This window comes from Brassica rapa, chromosome A09, assembly GCF_000309985.2.
Source record: "Brassica rapa cultivar Chiifu-401-42 chromosome A09, CAAS_Brap_v3.01, whole genome shotgun sequence".
NCBI classification, from domain to species: Eukaryota; Viridiplantae; Streptophyta; class Magnoliopsida; order Brassicales; family Brassicaceae; genus Brassica; species Brassica rapa.
The window spans coordinates 37,469,689-37,487,343 of NC_024803.2; the positions used below are offsets into that span (position 1 = coordinate 37,469,689).

The window sequence follows — 17,655 nt, forward strand, 5'->3', positions numbered from 1 at the left end:
TACATTAAATGCAATCAATGGACTCACTAATGCTACATTTCCGCAAATTATCCAACTTTTGGTGGATTTAAATGGCCAATAGCTCTTAAATGTAATCCACTTAATTTATTTTAAAACCGTATGCGCTATTACTTACTTATTAATCAGTGATCTATGAGTTTGTGCCCAAGAAAGTTTACTCCGAATACTAGTTTACGATCGTATTACTGGTTATTCATAAATTTCGTTCATAGTTAAAATTCTTTTCTATTACTTAGTTTCCATGTGATCCAGAGACAATCTCGAAACAAAGAACCTTTAAAATGGTAATAACATTAAAATCCAAAATCAACAAAGGTTTCTTCCTCTAAACTCCAACGAGTTGCTTTTCAAAACAGATAAGCAAGATCCACAACATCCAAACAAAAAAACAAAAACAAAAAGAAACCGGCCATGACTGATTTAATGATTGATTAAAGCTTCAAATCATCTCACTTCTTCCTGAAAGAGCATCCTTCCGTGAGCCTTGCCTTTCCTCCTGTAGGCTGGCACAGAACTGTCTGGCAGTTTCCGCATACAACAACGGTCTGCGAATGACTGAACACAGTAGTGCTGCAATACCAAAAGACAGACCCCATTAGTTCATTATAGTTTCATCATCCAAGTAAATATCAAAGGAGAAAAAAATAAATGATGAGAGCTTACATGTTGAAGCAGCCTTGGCATTTCACATCCTACAATAAATGTTCAACAACAACAAGAAACATAATCAGAGAGACCAGTAGATAAACATTCAAGCAATTGTATTTTACAATTCTAAAAAGAAAATCTAAAAATATTAACCACATAACCAAAAGAAATAGATATATAAATGCTCAAGCACTAATAGGTTAGAGTTAATGAGAAAATCAAATTAAACAATCTAAAATTAAGTACCATGAAAAATGAGTTGGGGGATTGAACAAGACGCTTGAGCTTGTGCTTCCTCTTCTCGAGCTCAGCTGGTGGGTTAAGCAGATCGATATCGTTTTGAAGAACCTGTTTCATATTCAAAACAATTAAATTCCATTACATAACACAAAAACTAACTTAAGCTTACAAGAGTCAAAAACACGAGAACAACACTCCTAATCAGCTATATTCCCCATACGCAAACGAGATTTAATACCTAAGAATCATGCTTTAACACAATGGAAGGAAGAGATCAAGAAGAAGGAGTACTAACCATCTTCGCAAGAATCTCAAGAGACGGCGGAGATAGCAGGCAGCGACAACAATAAGCGATAGAGTTTTTTAGGGCTACCACATCGTCTCCTTATATATAATCACACGACAATCTGACCTTTAGAACCTTCGGGACGAGCTAGAGGGTTTTCGTTCTCTTTCATTTTACTTTTTGTTGGGCCTTATAATACAAAGCCCAGTTCTCGCGCTTAAATCAATTTATTAATCTTTATATGTTACGATTTCGGTTAAACCTTAACCGATCAAACCGGAAAGGAGAATCCAAATTGTGAAATTGATAAAAGAGATCGAGGAGTACGCCTGCGTGCGTGTGAGGTTCGGTTCTCTGCAAAAAGAGAAAAAAGCCACAGATCCTGGCGTTGATAGCGATTGGTTAATTGTCGGTGATTCAACGTTAGATACCAATCATCATCTTCTTCTTCGTCGTTGTCAGATCTCCGCCTATGATTGGTTAAATTGTTTAATGGCGTTCTAGTTATATCACCGTGAGGCCTTCCCGACGCTGGATTCTTCTCAAAATCTCTTTCACACATTCGTCTCTTCTAGATTATTCCGAGTATGAATCTAATCGTCTGCTCACTCTCCTCCTCAATTATTCGTTTCGTTGCTTGATTTAGGGTTTGTTTGGCAGGAATGGCGCTGAAGCGAGGGTTATCGGGAGTTAACCGGATCAGAGGAGGAGGTGGTGGTGGTGGTGGTGGATCTCGATCTGCCTTTATCCTCCTCGTTTTCTTCTGTGTCTTCGCACCTCTCGTCTTCTTCGTTGGTCGTGGAGTATACATCGATTCCTCTAACGGTATTGCATTATTTGCTCGATGTGTGACACTGAAGATCTGGCTTTGTTTCTGTTTTATTCGATTTTTGTGGATATGTAATTCATTTATCTGACATGAGAGCTTTACTTTCGTTGGTGCAGATTATTCAAATGATTCAGTGAAGCAGGTGAGCTGGAAACTCCTTTTTATATTATCAAGTTTATGTTTTGACAGAAGTAAGTGATGTTGTTTGATTGGTTGGTTGTTTGCAGGATCTTGACTGGAGAGAACGTTTAGCTATGAAATCTCTTAGATCTCTTTTCTCTAAAGAGGCAAGTGTTTTAAATACTTAGTGTGGTTTGTTCTTCTTACTTACTAATTGTTGACCCCTCTTCAGGTATTGGATGTTATCACAGCTAGCACAGCTGATTTGGGTCCTTTTAGCCTTGATTCTTTCAAGAAAAACAATTTGTCTGCATCGTATCGAGAAGTAGACACCTCCGTTAGAAACTCTCAGGTGTGGTTTAGTTTTGTTACTTTGGTTTTTCGATTATTTCGGCTCGAAATTTGTAACTTTTGATCTACTTGATGCAGAATCAAACAACATCTAGTGCCTTGAATGCAAAAGGTGACATTACTTCTAAAGGTAGTGGCTTTTATTTAAGCTGCATTATCATCTACTTCGACTTTTTCCATCTGACTCTTCTATGTTTTCGCTGGTGCAGGTGGTAGCCATCAGAAAGTTGAGACACCTGCAAAGTTTTACAGAAGGGTAATTGTTATTTTATTTACTTAAAGTTCAAAATCTGGATGCAACATATACATTTCTGGGGGAATATCCTGCCTGAGTATTTTGTTATCTTAAAAATTTTAGCAACTAAGGGAGAAAAGGCGTGAGATGCGAGCAAATGAGCTGGTCAAGCGCAACGTTGACACGATTCTAAAGCTGGAAAATGCGGCCATCGAGCGCTCAAAGTCTGTTGATTCTGCAGTCCTTGGAAAATACAGTATTTGGAGAAGAGAAAATGAGAACGACAACTCTGATTCAAATATACGCTTGATGAGGGATCAAGTGATCATGGCTAGAGTCTACTGTGGTATTGCCAAACTGAAAAACAAGACTGAGTTGTTACAAGAACTCCAGGCCCGAATCAAGGACAGCCAACGTGTTTTGGCTGAAGCAACAACTGATGCTGATCTTCCTCGGAGGTAAATTACTTTCTACTAACTGCCTTCTTTTCACTGGTTGTGGTTTTTCATAAAGTAACGTGACTTTTCATGTAGTGCGCATGATAAACTTAGAGACATGGGTCAAGTCTTGTCTAAGGCTAAGATGCAGTTATATGACTGCAAGTTGGTTACTGGAAAGCTGAGAGCAATGCTTCAAACAGCCGATGAACAAGTCAGGAGCTTGAAGAAGCAGAGTACCTTTCTGGCTCAGTTAGCAGCAAAGACAATTCCAAATCCTATCCACTGCCTATCAATGCGCTTGACCATTGATTACTATCTTCTTTCTCCGGAGAAAAGAAAGTTCCCTCGCCGTGAAAACCGAGAAAACCCAAATCTTTATCACTATGCTCTCTTTTCTGACAATGTGTTAGCTGCCTCAGTGGTTGTTAACTCAACCATCATGAATGCAAAGGTAAAAACAATCTTTTTTCTTATCACTTGAAATTGAATAATGGATTTGCTTACTACTATTATTATTTTTCTCAGGATCCTTCGAAGCATGTTTTTCACCTTGTGACGGATAAACTCAACTTCGCAGCAATGAACATGTGGTTCCTCCTAAACCCACCTGGAAAGGCAACCATACACGTGGAAAACGTGGATGAGTTCAAGTGGCTCAATTCATCTTACTGCCCTGTTCTTCGTCAGCTTGAATCTGCAGCGATGAAAGAGTACTACTTCAAAGCAGATCATCCAAGCTCAGGCTCCTCGAATCTCAAGTACAGAAACCCAAAGTACCTGTCCATGTTGAATCACTTGAGATTCTACCTCCCCGAGGTTTATCCCAAGCTGAACAAAATCCTGTTCCTAGACGACGACATCATCGTCCAGAAAGACCTGACTCCACTCTGGGAAGTCAATCTGAACGGAAAAGTCAACGGTGCAGTCGAAACCTGCGGGGAGAGTTTCCACAGGTTCGACAAGTATCTCAACTTCTCGAATCCTCACATCGCGAGGAACTTCAACCCAAACGCTTGTGGATGGGCTTATGGGATGAACATGTTCGACCTAAAGGAGTGGAAGAAGAGAGATATCACTGGTATATACCATAAGTGGCAGAACATGGTATCTAACTCAACTCTTTGCACATTTGCCTCATGTGGGTTTTGTAGTTTTACTAATGGTTATTGTTGTTTAGAATGAGAACAGGACACTGTGGAAGCTAGGGACATTACCACCAGGGCTAATAACGTTTTACGGACTAACACATCCTTTGGACAAGTCGTGGCACGTGTTGGGACTTGGTTATAACCCGAGTATCGCGAAGAAAGACATTCAGAACGCAGCTGTGGTTCACTATAACGGGAACATGAAACCATGGTTGGAGTTAGCTATGTCCAAGTATCGACCGTATTGGACCAAGTACATCAAGTTTGATCACCCTTATCTTCGTAGATGCAACCTTCATGAATAAAATTCAAATCACTATTAGATGATTTCTAGTAATCTTATGATGTTCCCCATGGCGTTATTTTTTATTTCTACACACTGTTAATTGTTTATTAATATCTTTGTTTAGTCATATTCTTTTCTTACTTTCGGGTTAAAAACACTTTTGTTATTCCAAAGTTTATTCGATAATAATACCTGCTTGCGCAGTGTGTGTTTACCTAAACAATATTTAAAGAATATTAAAGTTAAAAAAAAATATTTAAAAATAATTGTATTGAAATATTAATTTTATATGTGAGCACAAAATATTTTTAACCCCTATTTAACTGATTTGGTATTCAATTTTTGTGATTAAATATTTTGTTTATTGATGGATTTGTACAAACTAATTTGGATTTTGTTCTGAAACGAAAACAATAAGTCGCACAAAAAAAAAACGAAAACAATAAAGTGTTATTTTCTCTCGCATCGTTCTATATTCTCTTATAATCTACTGAAACACTCAGAGAGTTTTAGTGTATTTTTGCAATGAAAATAAAATTTTAAGTTATTTTATTTTTGCAAATTCTCCTATAAATTATATATATATATATAAATTATTAATTTATAATTTTAATATGACTATGTTTACATAAAATCTTTCAAAATATTGTTATTTTATTAATTTATCTATTTGTATCATATTTTGAACTAATTCAATTTAAGTCTAACAAAATTATTAATTTATAATATTTATTAAATATTATTTTTTCTGTTCCTAAAAAATTCATATTCTATATTTTTCATACATTTTAATAAAATACATTAAATTTGCATATTTTTGTGTTTATTTTTTTCCAATAACTTTAAGCCAATAAAAAAATCAACTAATGCAATTAAATTTTGGACAATTGTCAATAATAGCACCTTTTGAAGTTTATGTATCAAAAATAGCACTAGAAGGAGAAAGTCACAAAAATAACATTCATTAAAGGGTAAAATATCTCTAATACCTTTAGTTTAAAATTAAATAAACAAACAAAAATAAAAAAAATAACAAATTTAAAAAAAAAAGAATTTTTTTTTATAGTTTTCAGATTCGAAATTTTTATAATTTTTTTTTGAAAATTTTTTTTTTCGAATTTTTTTTTTTTTTTTTTTTCAAATTTTCTTTTTATAATTTAAAAATACTTTTTGAAACTGTTTTTAAAATTTTTATTTTTATTTTTAGTATTTATTTTTTATAAAATTTTAAACCCTGATTCCAAAACCCACAACTCTAAACTCTAAGGTTTGGATTAATTAACCCAAGGGGTATAAGTGTATATTTACCTCTTTAATGAAACATATTTTTGTGACTTTGAGCCTTGAGTGCTATTTTGGGAACAAAAATTTGGTTTGGTGCTATCCTAATCTTTTTCTATTAAGTTTTTTGAAGTTTGCAATTAGTTAATAAAACATTGCTATGCAATGAAAAGGTAAAAAATAGAACTTTTTGAAACAAATTTTTTCTCTAAAATATGTAACTTTAAGGAACTAATGGTGTAGTTTATTGAAAATGTACTGTATATTAAGCCATGTATTATAATTACATCTGTTTTCTGCCTTTTCAGGGTTGTAAAATTTCTTATTTTACCGATGCAAATAATCGATGTAACATAATTAATATCATGTCTAGGAAGATTTGTTCATCACTTTCACCCCTGCCCCTGCCCCTGCCCCTGCCCCCTGCGTAGTACTTATTGGTGAAAACATCAAGATTTAACTTTAAAAATTCTGCTATTCGAATTGAAGATAATGCGATTTTAAAACTATTTGATGTGTTGTTTTACGAAGACGACGTTACAACCGTTGTCGGATAACGGGGTTTGGTGTATTTCAAAAACCTCGGATATCGCCAGCCCGCGTTTGAAAATCTTCCGCCACTTTCTTAGTGGTCTCAACAGTGAACCGGCGAAAGTAGGAAGACAGCAGTGGCAGATTCCAAGGAAAAGAAGGCCTAAAAGCCTGGTTAACTTTAACCTTGGACGCAATCAATCCTTTTCCTCCACTACATTTTCTGTATTCTTCTCTACTCTTCGGCTTCTTGTGCTTGCACAAGCGTTCTGCATCAACATACATTGGCTCCACTCTATAGTTAACCTCGAAGGTTTCCATGTAGTCCATTCCTTTTCTCCTTTTCCAGTTATATGTCTGCCAGCAATAAGCAGGAGAAACCCTAGCTAATTAAATTTTCCAAGACTTGAACAAAAACATTGATTCTTACCGAAAGTTCTTTTGGGTTTTCGAGGACATATAGACGTATTGGGATAGTTCCTGAAAAGAAAAGGAAGTTCCATGACAACTCTTTATCAACCTCCAGGATCGGCCTATTCCCTATACCTCTCTCTGATGTAACTTTTCTTGATATGGCTTTCTTCATAAAAAAATAATTTCTTCTATTATTTTTAAAAAAGCTCTTAAATATATACACATTTGAATTATACAATGATAAGTAAAGAACAAACCAGAAGTGGGCGGCCATTGATTTCTCTGGAGTATGTTTTGTTGTCTTGATTAGTTAAAACGTCGTAAGCTGCTTGAGGTGGCAATCCTAATGTAAATTCCATTTCTATACTGGAAAAGCTATCAATATTATGGTCTGTATGCACCTTCAAATATAAGAAAATATAAATGAAAATTATGGATCATTTCATAGTTCTATTATATAAATATATAGATCGAGGCAAATGTTTTATAATTTTGTTAGCTGATTTGATCTTACCTTCACCGTAGGAGAAGGTTCATGATATTGTTCCTTCTTATTTGCATCTCTCCACAGTTTTAATTGCTCCTTCATCTCATCTCTCTCATCGTGAGTTTTTGTCTCTCTCACAGGCTTGGATTTGACATTTTCAGATTTTTTAGGCTGTTGAGTGTTCTGACTGATCCAGCCACCAAACTCAGGAAATATACCCATTTTTACACACTGAAAATTTAGGCCCCAAAGAGATATGACGATGGAAAGAGTGTCTGAGATATAGATACCGGGACAAAGAGTTAATTGACTTACCGGGGGAAAGGTCAACGGTACAAATCATGTATTGTATGGTTTCAGGGACCTTAGAAAAAGTATAAGTTTAAATATAGACAACACATATATATAACTGAAAGAATAGAGAAGGTGAGTGTACCTTACGTTAACGTACCGCAGCGTAAAAATGAAACATATCAAGGCAGCTAAAGTCTCGTGACTTCTTTGTTGACGTACAAGTATTAATGTTGTCTCTGTTGGAATGAAAAACTTTGTTGAGAATGAGAAAGTGTTTGAAGAGAGAAGTTACATAATATGGAAATATGCTAGTTACACAATAGAGTAAATATGGACTAGTTCGGAGTGGATATATACGAATATGTAAATATTCCGTAATAACTAAAGAGATATTTGTACGTTGTTTTTTGTAAATTATTTCTTCGAAAAAAGTCTCGAGGTTTTTAAAGAAGAAATTAGGTTTGATTTCTTTCAGATTCTCTCGTTGGCCGACAAAAAAAAGATTCTCTCGTCTCCAATACTCAATAGTAAGCACACCTGCCGTTCTTATTATTTTGCAGTTTAGGCAGTGAAACATGGACATGATCAGTCAATTGTCAGATGACTTGCTCATCCGAATACTATTACTTGTCCCGACGAAACATGTCATGGCCACATGTTGTTTGTCGAAAAGATGGCTGCTTCTTTGGAGCTTAGTTCCAAAACTTGATTATGATGATAGCAGTTACAGTGATGAAAACTATGCGACCTTCACGCAGTTTGTTTACAGGTCTTTGATGTCAAACAAGGCACCGGTTCTAGAGAGCTTGTCTCTCACTCTAGGTCCCAAGTGTCAAGCAGTAGATGTTGGGAGATGGATTGAAACTGCAGTCTGTCACCGTGTGCATGCGCTTATACTTAATTATACCCTTCCTTATGAAGAAGAGACCATGCTCAGTTTGCCGAGTAGCATCTATACATGTGAAACACTAGAAACCTTGAAACTAAGTGATTGCTTCAGTTTGGATGATATTCCTTTTTCTGTTTGTCTCCCGTCTCTGAAAACTTTGGAAATTATAAATGTGGAGGTTTCGTCTCTCACAAGGCTTTTATCCGGTTGTCCTAATCTTGACAGTCTTGTTGTGGACCAAGAGGATATAGACGTGGATATCGTGGTGCCTTCTCTGCGGAAATTGAACATGGTCAATTACACAGGAGGTCAAAAGGGTAGCGGATTTGTGATAGATGCTAGGTCTCTCGTGGGGTTGTACATTAAGGATGATGTCTTTAACGACTACCATCGAATTGAGTATATGCCTAAGTTAGAAAAGGCATATGTTGACATCACTTGTGGGGTACGTGACCACAAATTTCTGAAAGCTTTTACTTGTGCCCGCAAGCTTTCTCTATGTTTATCATTTTTAGAGGTACGTACCACTATATATATTAACAGAATGTTTTCTTTCACTTTTTATTATATGTTGTTGTTGCTGTTGTGTATAGGTTCTGTCTCCTCGCAGCATGATCTTCCACAATCTCGTTTATCTGACACTGAATACATGTGTTCTCGGTTGGTGGGATCTTGTCACTCATATGCTCCAAGATTCTCCCAAGCTAAGATTCCTCAAACTCCATGATGTACGCTTATGTTGCTTAATTAAATTATGTTTTTTTTTTGTTACATCCTAAGTTTCCCGATATGATTTGACCGTGTTAAACTGTGTTTGGGTCTTAGGAACATGATCTTTTGCTTACAAGTATAGAACCCCCGGATTGCTGGAAGCCACCGAGTTCTGTTCCCAAGTGTTTGTTGCACACTTTTGAAGCTTTCGAGTGGTACGGTTACAAAGGGAGGCGAGGAGATGTAGTGATGGCCACATACCTTATAGAACACGCTACTTGGTTGAAGGAAGCAACTTTCTTTTCAGAAGAATCCGATGACAAGAGAGATAGGATGCTGGAAGACTTTACATCCGTGGCTGCGCCTTCACCTTGCTTTACATTTTACTGGAGTTGGAGTTCGGACCAGGGCATGACATACTCAGGCTACCTATTACGAAAAAATAAATTATTAGGGTGGTGTTATTGGGTTTAGATATTAAACTCAACTCCAACAGATTTCATATGTGTAATATTTTAACTGATCCATTAATGATTTGTAATTTTCTGTCGCAATCTATACCAACGAATTTTAAAATAGGTAAAATTTAAAATTATTATTATTTGATTTATCAATTCAAATATGTTAGATTTTAGAATGATTCACTATTGATTTTAGAATGATTCACTATTAGAATTATTGATTCTAGTAGTGTAGAAAGCCCTCTTGAATTTATAACTATAAAACTAGCATTGAAGATGATCCTTTGGAATCAAATAATACATTTTGAATATGATAGAATACATACTTTATTGTTGCAGCAAGAAATTTAACGTTGGGAAAAATAGCACTTTTAAGAGAATATGATTGAAGATTGAGAATAATAAAATTTAGAAAATCTGCATCACCATGATAAGGGAATCACAGAAGTCTGTTTTTAAGAAAAACAAGAAGAAAATTTGAAAGAAAGAAGAAAATAAAGACGTAAAAAAAAGTGAGTTGATAATTCTGAATTTTCAACCGAAAATCTTTGGATAAAGTTTGAATTTTTATTGATAAAATTTATTCATAAATTTAATATCAAAATCATTCAACTTTTTTATAATTCTTTTCACGATAAAAATCAATCTATATATGAATAATACTAAAATTTAAATCATCATTTCAAATCTTAGATTGAATAACAACATAATGTAGCCTTTCAATAGCTCCCATCAAAATTAAGGTGGCGACTGATTTTCCCGCTACCATCCGCAAACGCAGCTTTTGCGGTTGCTAGCGATTGTCGGCAGTTTGCAACAATCACTCAAATCGCTCTAAACCGCTTCAAACCGCTCCGAATCTCATAAATTCAAAAGCTGGCTCCAGTTAGCGTTTGCGGTTGCGGGCGGTTCCGGGAGGGTAAATTTTTTTTTTTAAACAATATATATACAAAAGTAAAAATATTTAATAAAAAAATTAAAATTAAAATTATGAAAATATTAAAATATATCTATTATATTTTAATTAATATTATAAAATTTTATAATAAAAACAATTTTCAAAAATTTTCAAAAATTAAAATTATAATTATATTTATTATAATTTTATGATTTTTGATATTTTTATAATTATATTAAATATAAATATTGTTAATTTATTATTTGACTGTTACCGCATTAGGTAGTTAACCAGTCATAAGTCACCCGCAAACGCACTAATTTTTAACCGCAATATCAGTCGTACAAATCTCTTAAAACCGGTAGAAACCACAACTGCTCGCATCCACAAACTCCCGCAACCGCTACTGCAACCGCTGCGTTTGAACCAGTCAGGCCCTTAATTAATTAAATAAAAATGAGTGGTCAAATCGATAAACATACTCTCGGACTTGAGTTTTTGGCAAATTAACAAATAAATAATAAATATTTTAGATTTAATTACTCAAATAAAAATGTACATCAAAATCCATTTAATATATATGAAAAACCGGGAATATCCCGGAAAAATCTCAAGTACTAGGATAAGACCCGCGCCTTGCGCGGGATTAAGTTATTATTTTTATTATATTTTGGAGAATAAAACAATAGTTTGGCTTCATTTGGATTAGGGGTGTTCAATTCGGATATCGGGTTGATTTCGGTTCGGTTCGGTTTTTTTCGGTATTTCGGTTAGTTAAATATAACTACTATTCTAAATCCATATTTAATTTGACTTTAGTCTTTCACATACTTTTGAAAGATTTCAACTGGACGACAAAATTGATGAGCCAATCTTGTTGCTTTAAATCATTAGTATTTATATATATATATATATATATATATATATATATATATATATTATTTAGTTTGAATATTTATTAAATAAAAATTCATATGCGTTATATTTTATGATCATTTGTAACTTATTATAACAAAAAAAATAATCTATTGATCACAAAATTTTCAGAGTGGGAATATTCAAATTTCTAATAATACATAGACGTTTTGAAAAATTCAAAATATAACATATAAGAAAAAATATAAATGTTTTTATTATATATTTAATGTGATTTTTTAATATATTTCAATAATATAAAATTAAAAAAAAGAACTAAGATACAAAAATTGTTATCAAATATTTATTATTCATAATAATTAATTTTCATATATACGTTAATCATATTAGGTAATTTTGTAGCTTCTAATTAAGGAAAGTGCAAAAAAATATTTGGTAGATTATTTATCAATTCGATAGTTAGTTTAATAAAAAATATAATGTAAGTTAAGATAGACCAACCTATTTTTCTAAGAATAGTATATTTTATATAGTCATTTATTTAATGAGAATTTATAATCATACAGTTCTATGATCATTCATATCATTTTATAACTGAATATTTAAATCATCGATAACAAAATTTTCAATGTGAAATCTTTAATAAGTTTATAATTTATAAATATTTTTGAAAATTCATTGAAAGTTTTAATATTAAAATATTTATGTAATCTTATGGTATATAGTATAATCTATATATATATATGTTTTATTATTAAATTATATTTTTTACTCATATGGTTTTAAAATCATGTGTATCTTCTTATAATATTAAATAAAAGTTCATATTAATACAATTTTATGATCATTTGTAACTTGTTATGACAAAAAAATAATCTATTGATCACAAAATTTTCAGAGTGGGAATTTTCAAATTTCTAATAATTTATAGACGTTTTGAAAAATTCAAAATATAACATATAAGAAAAAATATAAATGTTTTTATTATATATTTAATGTGATTTTTAATATCTTTCAATAATATAAAATTAAAAAAAAACTAAGATACAAAAATTGTTATCAAATATTTATTATTCATAATAATTAATTTTCATATATACGTTAATCATATTAGGTAATTTCGTAGCTTCTAATTAAGGAAAGTGCAAGAAAATATTTGGTAGATTATTTATCAATTCGATAGTTAGTTTAATAAAAAATATAATGTAAGTTAAGATAGACCAACCTATTTTTCTAAGAATAGTATATTTTATATAGTCATTTATTAAATGAGAATTTATAATCATACAGTTCTATGATCATTCATATCATTTTATAACTTAATATTTAAATCATCGATAACAAAATTTTCAATGTGAAATCTTTAATAAGTTTATAATTTATAAATGTTTTTGAAAATTCATTGAAAGTTTTAATATTAAAATATTTATGTAATCTTATGGTATATAGTGTTTAATCTATATATATATATATTTACTTATGGTATATAGTGTTTAATCTATATATATATATATTTATTTTATTATTAAATGATATTTTTTACTCATATGGTTTTAAAATCATGTGTATCTTCTTATAATAAAAATGTTAAACCATTGATCATTAATTTTTAACATAATAATTTTAATAGTTTTAGTCATTTATTGTCGTTTTTTAAAATTCAAAATATAACATATACGAAAAAATCTAAATTTTATTTTTATAGCTAATTTGATTGTTTAATTTATTTTAATAATATAAAATTAAACAAAAAAATGAGGGAGGAGATATAAATTGTTATTAGGGCTGTTCAATATGGTAAAACCGAACCGTACCGAACCGAACCGAACCGAAATAGACAATATGGTTTGGTTTTGGTATATACCATATAAACCGAATGGATATAACTTTATAAAAACCGTAGGATTTGGATATGGTTTGGTATATAACCGATTAAACCGAATAAACCGAACAAAACCGATTAAAAGTAGAAACATGTAAATATGTATCTATTTTATAACGAGACATGAAAATCTATTTGTTACATAAGTTAAATTTGTGTTAATAACTATTACCATAATTTTATAGTAATAAAAAACCTTAATTTGTAAAACACTTGAACTATAACTAAATAACAATACATCACAATTCAGACATCTTATTTTCTAAGTCTTTTTTTGATCTTTTTGCTTTATTTTAGTCTTCACTAAATTAATATGAAGATTATAAATTTGATGGATAATAATTAATGGAAAATTTTCAATTGAAAAAACATGACTTTAATGAACACTAAATATGGAAGAATGAAAAAACTTTTCTTTCATGTTTTTGTTTTGTTTCATATTTTTATTTTCAAAATTAAAAGTTTTGATTTTAGTTATAGATTTGATTATTTTATTTGATGGTAGAAGCTTTTTTACTTTTTTGTTCATTTATTTGAACATGTAATATATTTTTAATAAATGACGGTGTTGACAATATGACTCTCAAATTCATAGAATATGATCTCAAACAAAATAGTTATGTTTTTTGGTATAAAACCGAATAAACCGAAAACCGACGGTATATAAACCGAACCGAACCGAAGTAAATATGGATTTAGAATGGTAGTTATATTTTACTAACCGAAATACCGAAAACCGAAAAAAACCGAACCGAAACCGAACCGATATCCGGATTGAACACCCCTGATTGTTATCAAATCTTTATTATTAAAATCATTAATTGTCATATATATATTAGTCATTTATGGTAATTCCGTAGGTTTTATTTAAGAAAAGAAAATATCATATCATATCATTATATCATATAGTTTGACCAACTTATGTACCTAACAACATATAAAAATTGAATGTGGACCTACTTATTTTTTAATTGAATGTAATTGACTACCTAATTGAGTGCCACATATGCATTGGGGCCTCTTTTAATTAATACAAAATTGAGGTTACATCTTTTCAAATGTTACTCAATTAATATATAAGGGATTCTTAAAAATTAAAGCATTGTTTGGATCAGAATAGTTGTTTCTGTAAAAGCCCAACAACTATGTTGAGTTGGGCCTAAACCGGACCGACGTATTCTTCTTCCCAACTAATACATAATTACAAATCAGCCCTCCGTAAGATCACAAGCGAGAAGAGAAAGCTCAAAGGAAGCTCGCAAGCCAAAAAAACCCTAAATCTCGACGAATCAATGGAGCGCGACGACGAATCTAACGGACCGATGATGGAGATGTGCACCAACGGAGGAGGCGAAGAGACGTCTAATCGGAGACCTATCATAACTGGCGAGCCGCTCGACATCGAAGCTTACGCGGCGATGTACAAAGGGAGGACGAAGATCATGCGCCTCCTCTTCATCGCTAACCATTGCGGAGGTGGAAACCAGACGATGCAGCTCGAAGCGCTGAGGATGGCTTACGACGAGGTCAAAAAGGGAGAGAACACGCAGCTGTTCAGAGATGTGGTCAGTAAGATCAACGGGAGGCTTGGGGATAAGTACGGGATGGATTCGGCGTGGTGCGAGATGATCGATCGTCGCGCTGAGCAGAGGAAAGGGAAGCTGGAGAACGAGCTCAGTTCGTATCGGGTAATTAGGGATTCTCCTGTGGCCTAATCAGTGTAGAGAGAATGAAGTTGTGTAATGTGTTGCTTAGGTTGCTTGATTCTATAATTTGGATAGATAGTGATTTCATCTACATTTGATGTAATGTAGTGTGTTGTTTGTGTGCTGCTTAAGTTGCTTGATTCTGCAATTTGGATAGATATAGTGATCTCACCTTCATATGATGTAATGTAGTGTGTTGTTTGTGTGCTGCTTAAGTTACTTGATTTTGTAATTTGCGTAAGTGGCGTATGATTGTTGTGTTGTTTGTGTGCTGCTTAAGTTGCTTGATTCAGAATCTCAAATAGTGATTTCATTTTTGTATGATTGTTATGTAGTGTGTTGTTTATGTGCTGCTTAGTTTGCTTGATTCTGTAATTGCGTAGATAGTGATCTCATCCTCATATGATGTTATACAGTGTGTTGTTTATGTGCTTCTTAGGTTTCTTGATTCTGTAAATTGCATAGATAATGATTTCATCGTCGCATGATTGTTGTGTAGTGTGTTGTTTATGTGCTGCTTAGGTTTCTTGATTCTGTAATTTGCATAGATAGTGCTCTCATCTTCGTATGCTGAATATAGTGTTGTTTATGTGCTGATTCGTTCGCTTGGTCATCTGATTGCAAGATAGTGATTTTATCTTCGTATGATTGTTATGTAGTGTTTTGTTTGTGTGCTGCTTAAGTTGCTTGATTCAGATAGTGATTTCATTTTTATATGATTGGTATATTGTGTATTGTTTATGTGCTGCTTGGTTTGCTTGGTTCTGTGATTGGTATAGATACTTATTTATTTCATCTTCTGTTTGCATTATGTAGACAAATCTGATCAAGGAAAGCATTAGGATGGGTCATAATGACTTTGGTGACTTCTACTACGCTTGTGGTTTGCTTAATGAGGCTTTCAAGAACTATATTAAAACACGGGACTACTGCACTACGGCTAAGCACATTATTCACATGTGTATGAATGCTATTCTTGTAAGCATTGAGATGGGACAGTTCAGTCATGTTTCAAGCTATGTTAACAAGGTTGATCAGAATCCAGAAACGCTTGACCCTATTGTAGCTGCGAAGCTCCGATGTGCTTCTGGGTTGGCTCACTTGGAGTTGAAGAAGTATAAGCTCGCTGCTCGTAAGGTTTGTCAGGATTCTACTGCTCAAGTGTTTTGTTTATTGAGTCACAAAGCAATGTATCTGAATCTAATCGTTGAGCTTGATTGTATTGTGTAGTTTTTGGATGTTAATCCAGAACTAGGGAGTTCGTATAACGAGGTCATTGCTCCTCAAGATGTTGCGACCTATGGAGGACTTTGTGCCTTGGCTAGCTTTGACCGATCAGAATTGAAGGCATCGTTTATTCCTTAAAGCTTTTTTAATCTTTCTTTGTTAGCTTTTTCGTGTTCCTGTGGTTCATAACTCAGTAGTCTAATGTGACAGGCAAAAGTGATTGACAACATCAGCTTCCGGAATTTCTTGGAGTTAGTGCCTGAAGTGAGGGAGCTTATCAACGATTTTTATTCAAGGTAACATGTTTCTTGCTGTACTCTTGTCTATCTCTTGTACATAACCGAGTTGTTGAACATGAACCAAGGATAAATAGAGAGAATACTCTGACCAACTCATGAAGCTGTTGGTTATTATGTTGATTTCTGTTCTGTATTGCTTATGAGGACTTACCATGCTATCGTCCAGTTTCATATCTATCTCAGTAAACCTTTTTATTCTGTAGTCTCATTTGGTCTTGTGCTTTAACTTTTCTTGTTGGCAGTCGCTATGCATCCTGTCTGGAGTATCTAGGAAGTCTCAGAGCGAATTTGCTGCTGGACATCCATCTTCATGATCATGTTGACACGCTGTATGATCAGATAAGGAAGAAGGCATTGATCCAATACACACTGCCGTTTGTGTCCGTAGATTTGAGCAGGATGGCTGATGCGTTCAAGACCAGCGTGTCTGGTCTAGAGAAGGAACTGGAAGCCTTGATAACAGACGACCAGATACAGGTCCGTTCTTTTTAATTAGAAAGAGAGAGAACTTTGTTTTATTACTGTCATTTTTAAAACCTTTTTTTCTCATGACAGGCACGGATTGATTCACACAACAAAATCCTCTACGCAAGGCACGCGGATCAGAGGAGCGCAACTTTCCAGAAGGTCCTTCAGATGGGTAACGAATTTGATAGAGATGTGAGGTCAATGATGTTGAGAGCCAACCTTCTTAAACATGAGTATCATGCCAAAGGTAGAAAGCCTTGAGAGGGAGGGACATCTGTTTGGCTAATCTGGAGAGGTACTGGCCTATTTCAAGATCGTAAAGATGTTTATGGAAGATTGATTTGGTCTTGTTGTTGGTTAGATGTATGTCTAATCATCTCGGCGCTCTCGTTATTGCTTTGTTTTCTTATACCCTTGAAACTTTCATATAATTTTGTCTGAAGCTGATCTTTCATGCCCAAGGGTTAACCTGTGAATGCATGAATATACAATTGCACTCAGTCATATATACGCCCATTCAGTACACAATAGTTCAAATCCAAGTGCGCCTAATAAAATGAATTGGTTTATAGGAGATTCTTTGATAGTGCTAGATCCAATTGTCACATGTAAAAGGTTAAAGACGTA

At 33.4% G+C, this 17,655-nt stretch overlaps 5 protein-coding genes across 7 annotated transcripts; 3 read left to right on the top strand and 2 right to left on the bottom strand.

The window, feature by feature from the left end:
* Nucleotides 1-281: 281 nt before the first annotated feature.
* Nucleotides 282-1,372, bottom strand: LOC103841933 (40S ribosomal protein S27-2). The gene is made up of 4 exons (XM_009118522.3): nucleotides 1,205-1,372; nucleotides 916-1,017; nucleotides 685-713; nucleotides 282-591 (listed from the first exon to the last, which is right to left on the bottom strand). Exons 1-4 carry the CDS (start codon nucleotides 1,205-1,207, stop codon nucleotides 471-473), a joined length of 255 nt encoding a protein of 84 aa, XP_009116770.1. The 5' UTR covers nucleotides 1,208-1,372; the 3' UTR covers nucleotides 282-470.
* A 155-nt stretch (nucleotides 1,373-1,527) lies between these two features.
* On the top strand, nucleotides 1,528-4,807 carry LOC103841935 (polygalacturonate 4-alpha-galacturonosyltransferase). The gene is made up of 11 exons (XM_009118523.2): nucleotides 1,528-1,780; nucleotides 1,856-2,020; nucleotides 2,141-2,166; nucleotides 2,252-2,311; nucleotides 2,377-2,496; nucleotides 2,574-2,625; nucleotides 2,705-2,751; nucleotides 2,854-3,188; nucleotides 3,264-3,621; nucleotides 3,696-4,274; nucleotides 4,348-4,807. Exons 2-11 carry the CDS (start codon nucleotides 1,858-1,860, stop codon nucleotides 4,621-4,623), a joined length of 2,016 nt encoding a protein of 671 aa, XP_009116771.1. The 5' UTR covers nucleotides 1,528-1,780; nucleotides 1,856-1,857; the 3' UTR covers nucleotides 4,624-4,807.
* Nucleotides 4,808-6,113: 1,306 nt separating this feature from the next.
* On the bottom strand, nucleotides 6,114-7,773 carry LOC103841936. Of its 3 annotated transcripts, none has more exons than XM_033279845.1 (5): nucleotides 7,633-7,698; nucleotides 7,345-7,548; nucleotides 7,088-7,231; nucleotides 6,847-6,896; nucleotides 6,114-6,773 (listed from the first exon to the last, which is right to left on the bottom strand). In XM_033279845.1, the coding sequence occupies exons 2-5, from the start codon at nucleotides 7,537-7,539 to the stop codon at nucleotides 6,614-6,616; spliced, it is 549 nt and encodes a 182-aa protein (XP_033135736.1). In that variant the 5' UTR covers nucleotides 7,540-7,548; nucleotides 7,633-7,698; the 3' UTR covers nucleotides 6,114-6,613. The 3 variants fall into 3 exon arrangements, with proteins under 3 accessions (XP_033135736.1, XP_033135734.1, XP_033135735.1); XM_033279843.1 differs by having other exon boundaries at nucleotides 6,847-6,996; nucleotides 7,633-7,697; XM_033279844.1 differs by having other exon boundaries at nucleotides 6,847-6,996; nucleotides 7,345-7,773.
* A 354-nt stretch (nucleotides 7,774-8,127) lies between these two features.
* On the top strand, nucleotides 8,128-9,685 carry LOC103841937 (F-box/FBD/LRR-repeat protein At4g26340). Its single transcript, XM_009118527.3, has 3 exons — nucleotides 8,128-9,017; nucleotides 9,094-9,228; nucleotides 9,326-9,685. Exons 1-3 carry the CDS (start codon nucleotides 8,187-8,189, stop codon nucleotides 9,683-9,685), a joined length of 1,326 nt encoding a protein of 441 aa, XP_009116775.1. The 5' UTR covers nucleotides 8,128-8,186.
* Nucleotides 9,686-14,542: 4,857 nt separating this feature from the next.
* LOC103841938 (COP9 signalosome complex subunit 1) lies at nucleotides 14,543-17,597 on the top strand. The gene is made up of 6 exons (XM_009118528.3): nucleotides 14,543-15,016; nucleotides 15,851-16,171; nucleotides 16,265-16,381; nucleotides 16,472-16,557; nucleotides 16,803-17,037; nucleotides 17,116-17,597. The coding sequence occupies exons 1-6, from the start codon at nucleotides 14,621-14,623 to the stop codon at nucleotides 17,287-17,289; spliced, it is 1,329 nt and encodes a 442-aa protein (XP_009116776.1). The 5' UTR covers nucleotides 14,543-14,620; the 3' UTR covers nucleotides 17,290-17,597.
* Nucleotides 17,598-17,655: the final 58 nt, after the last annotated feature.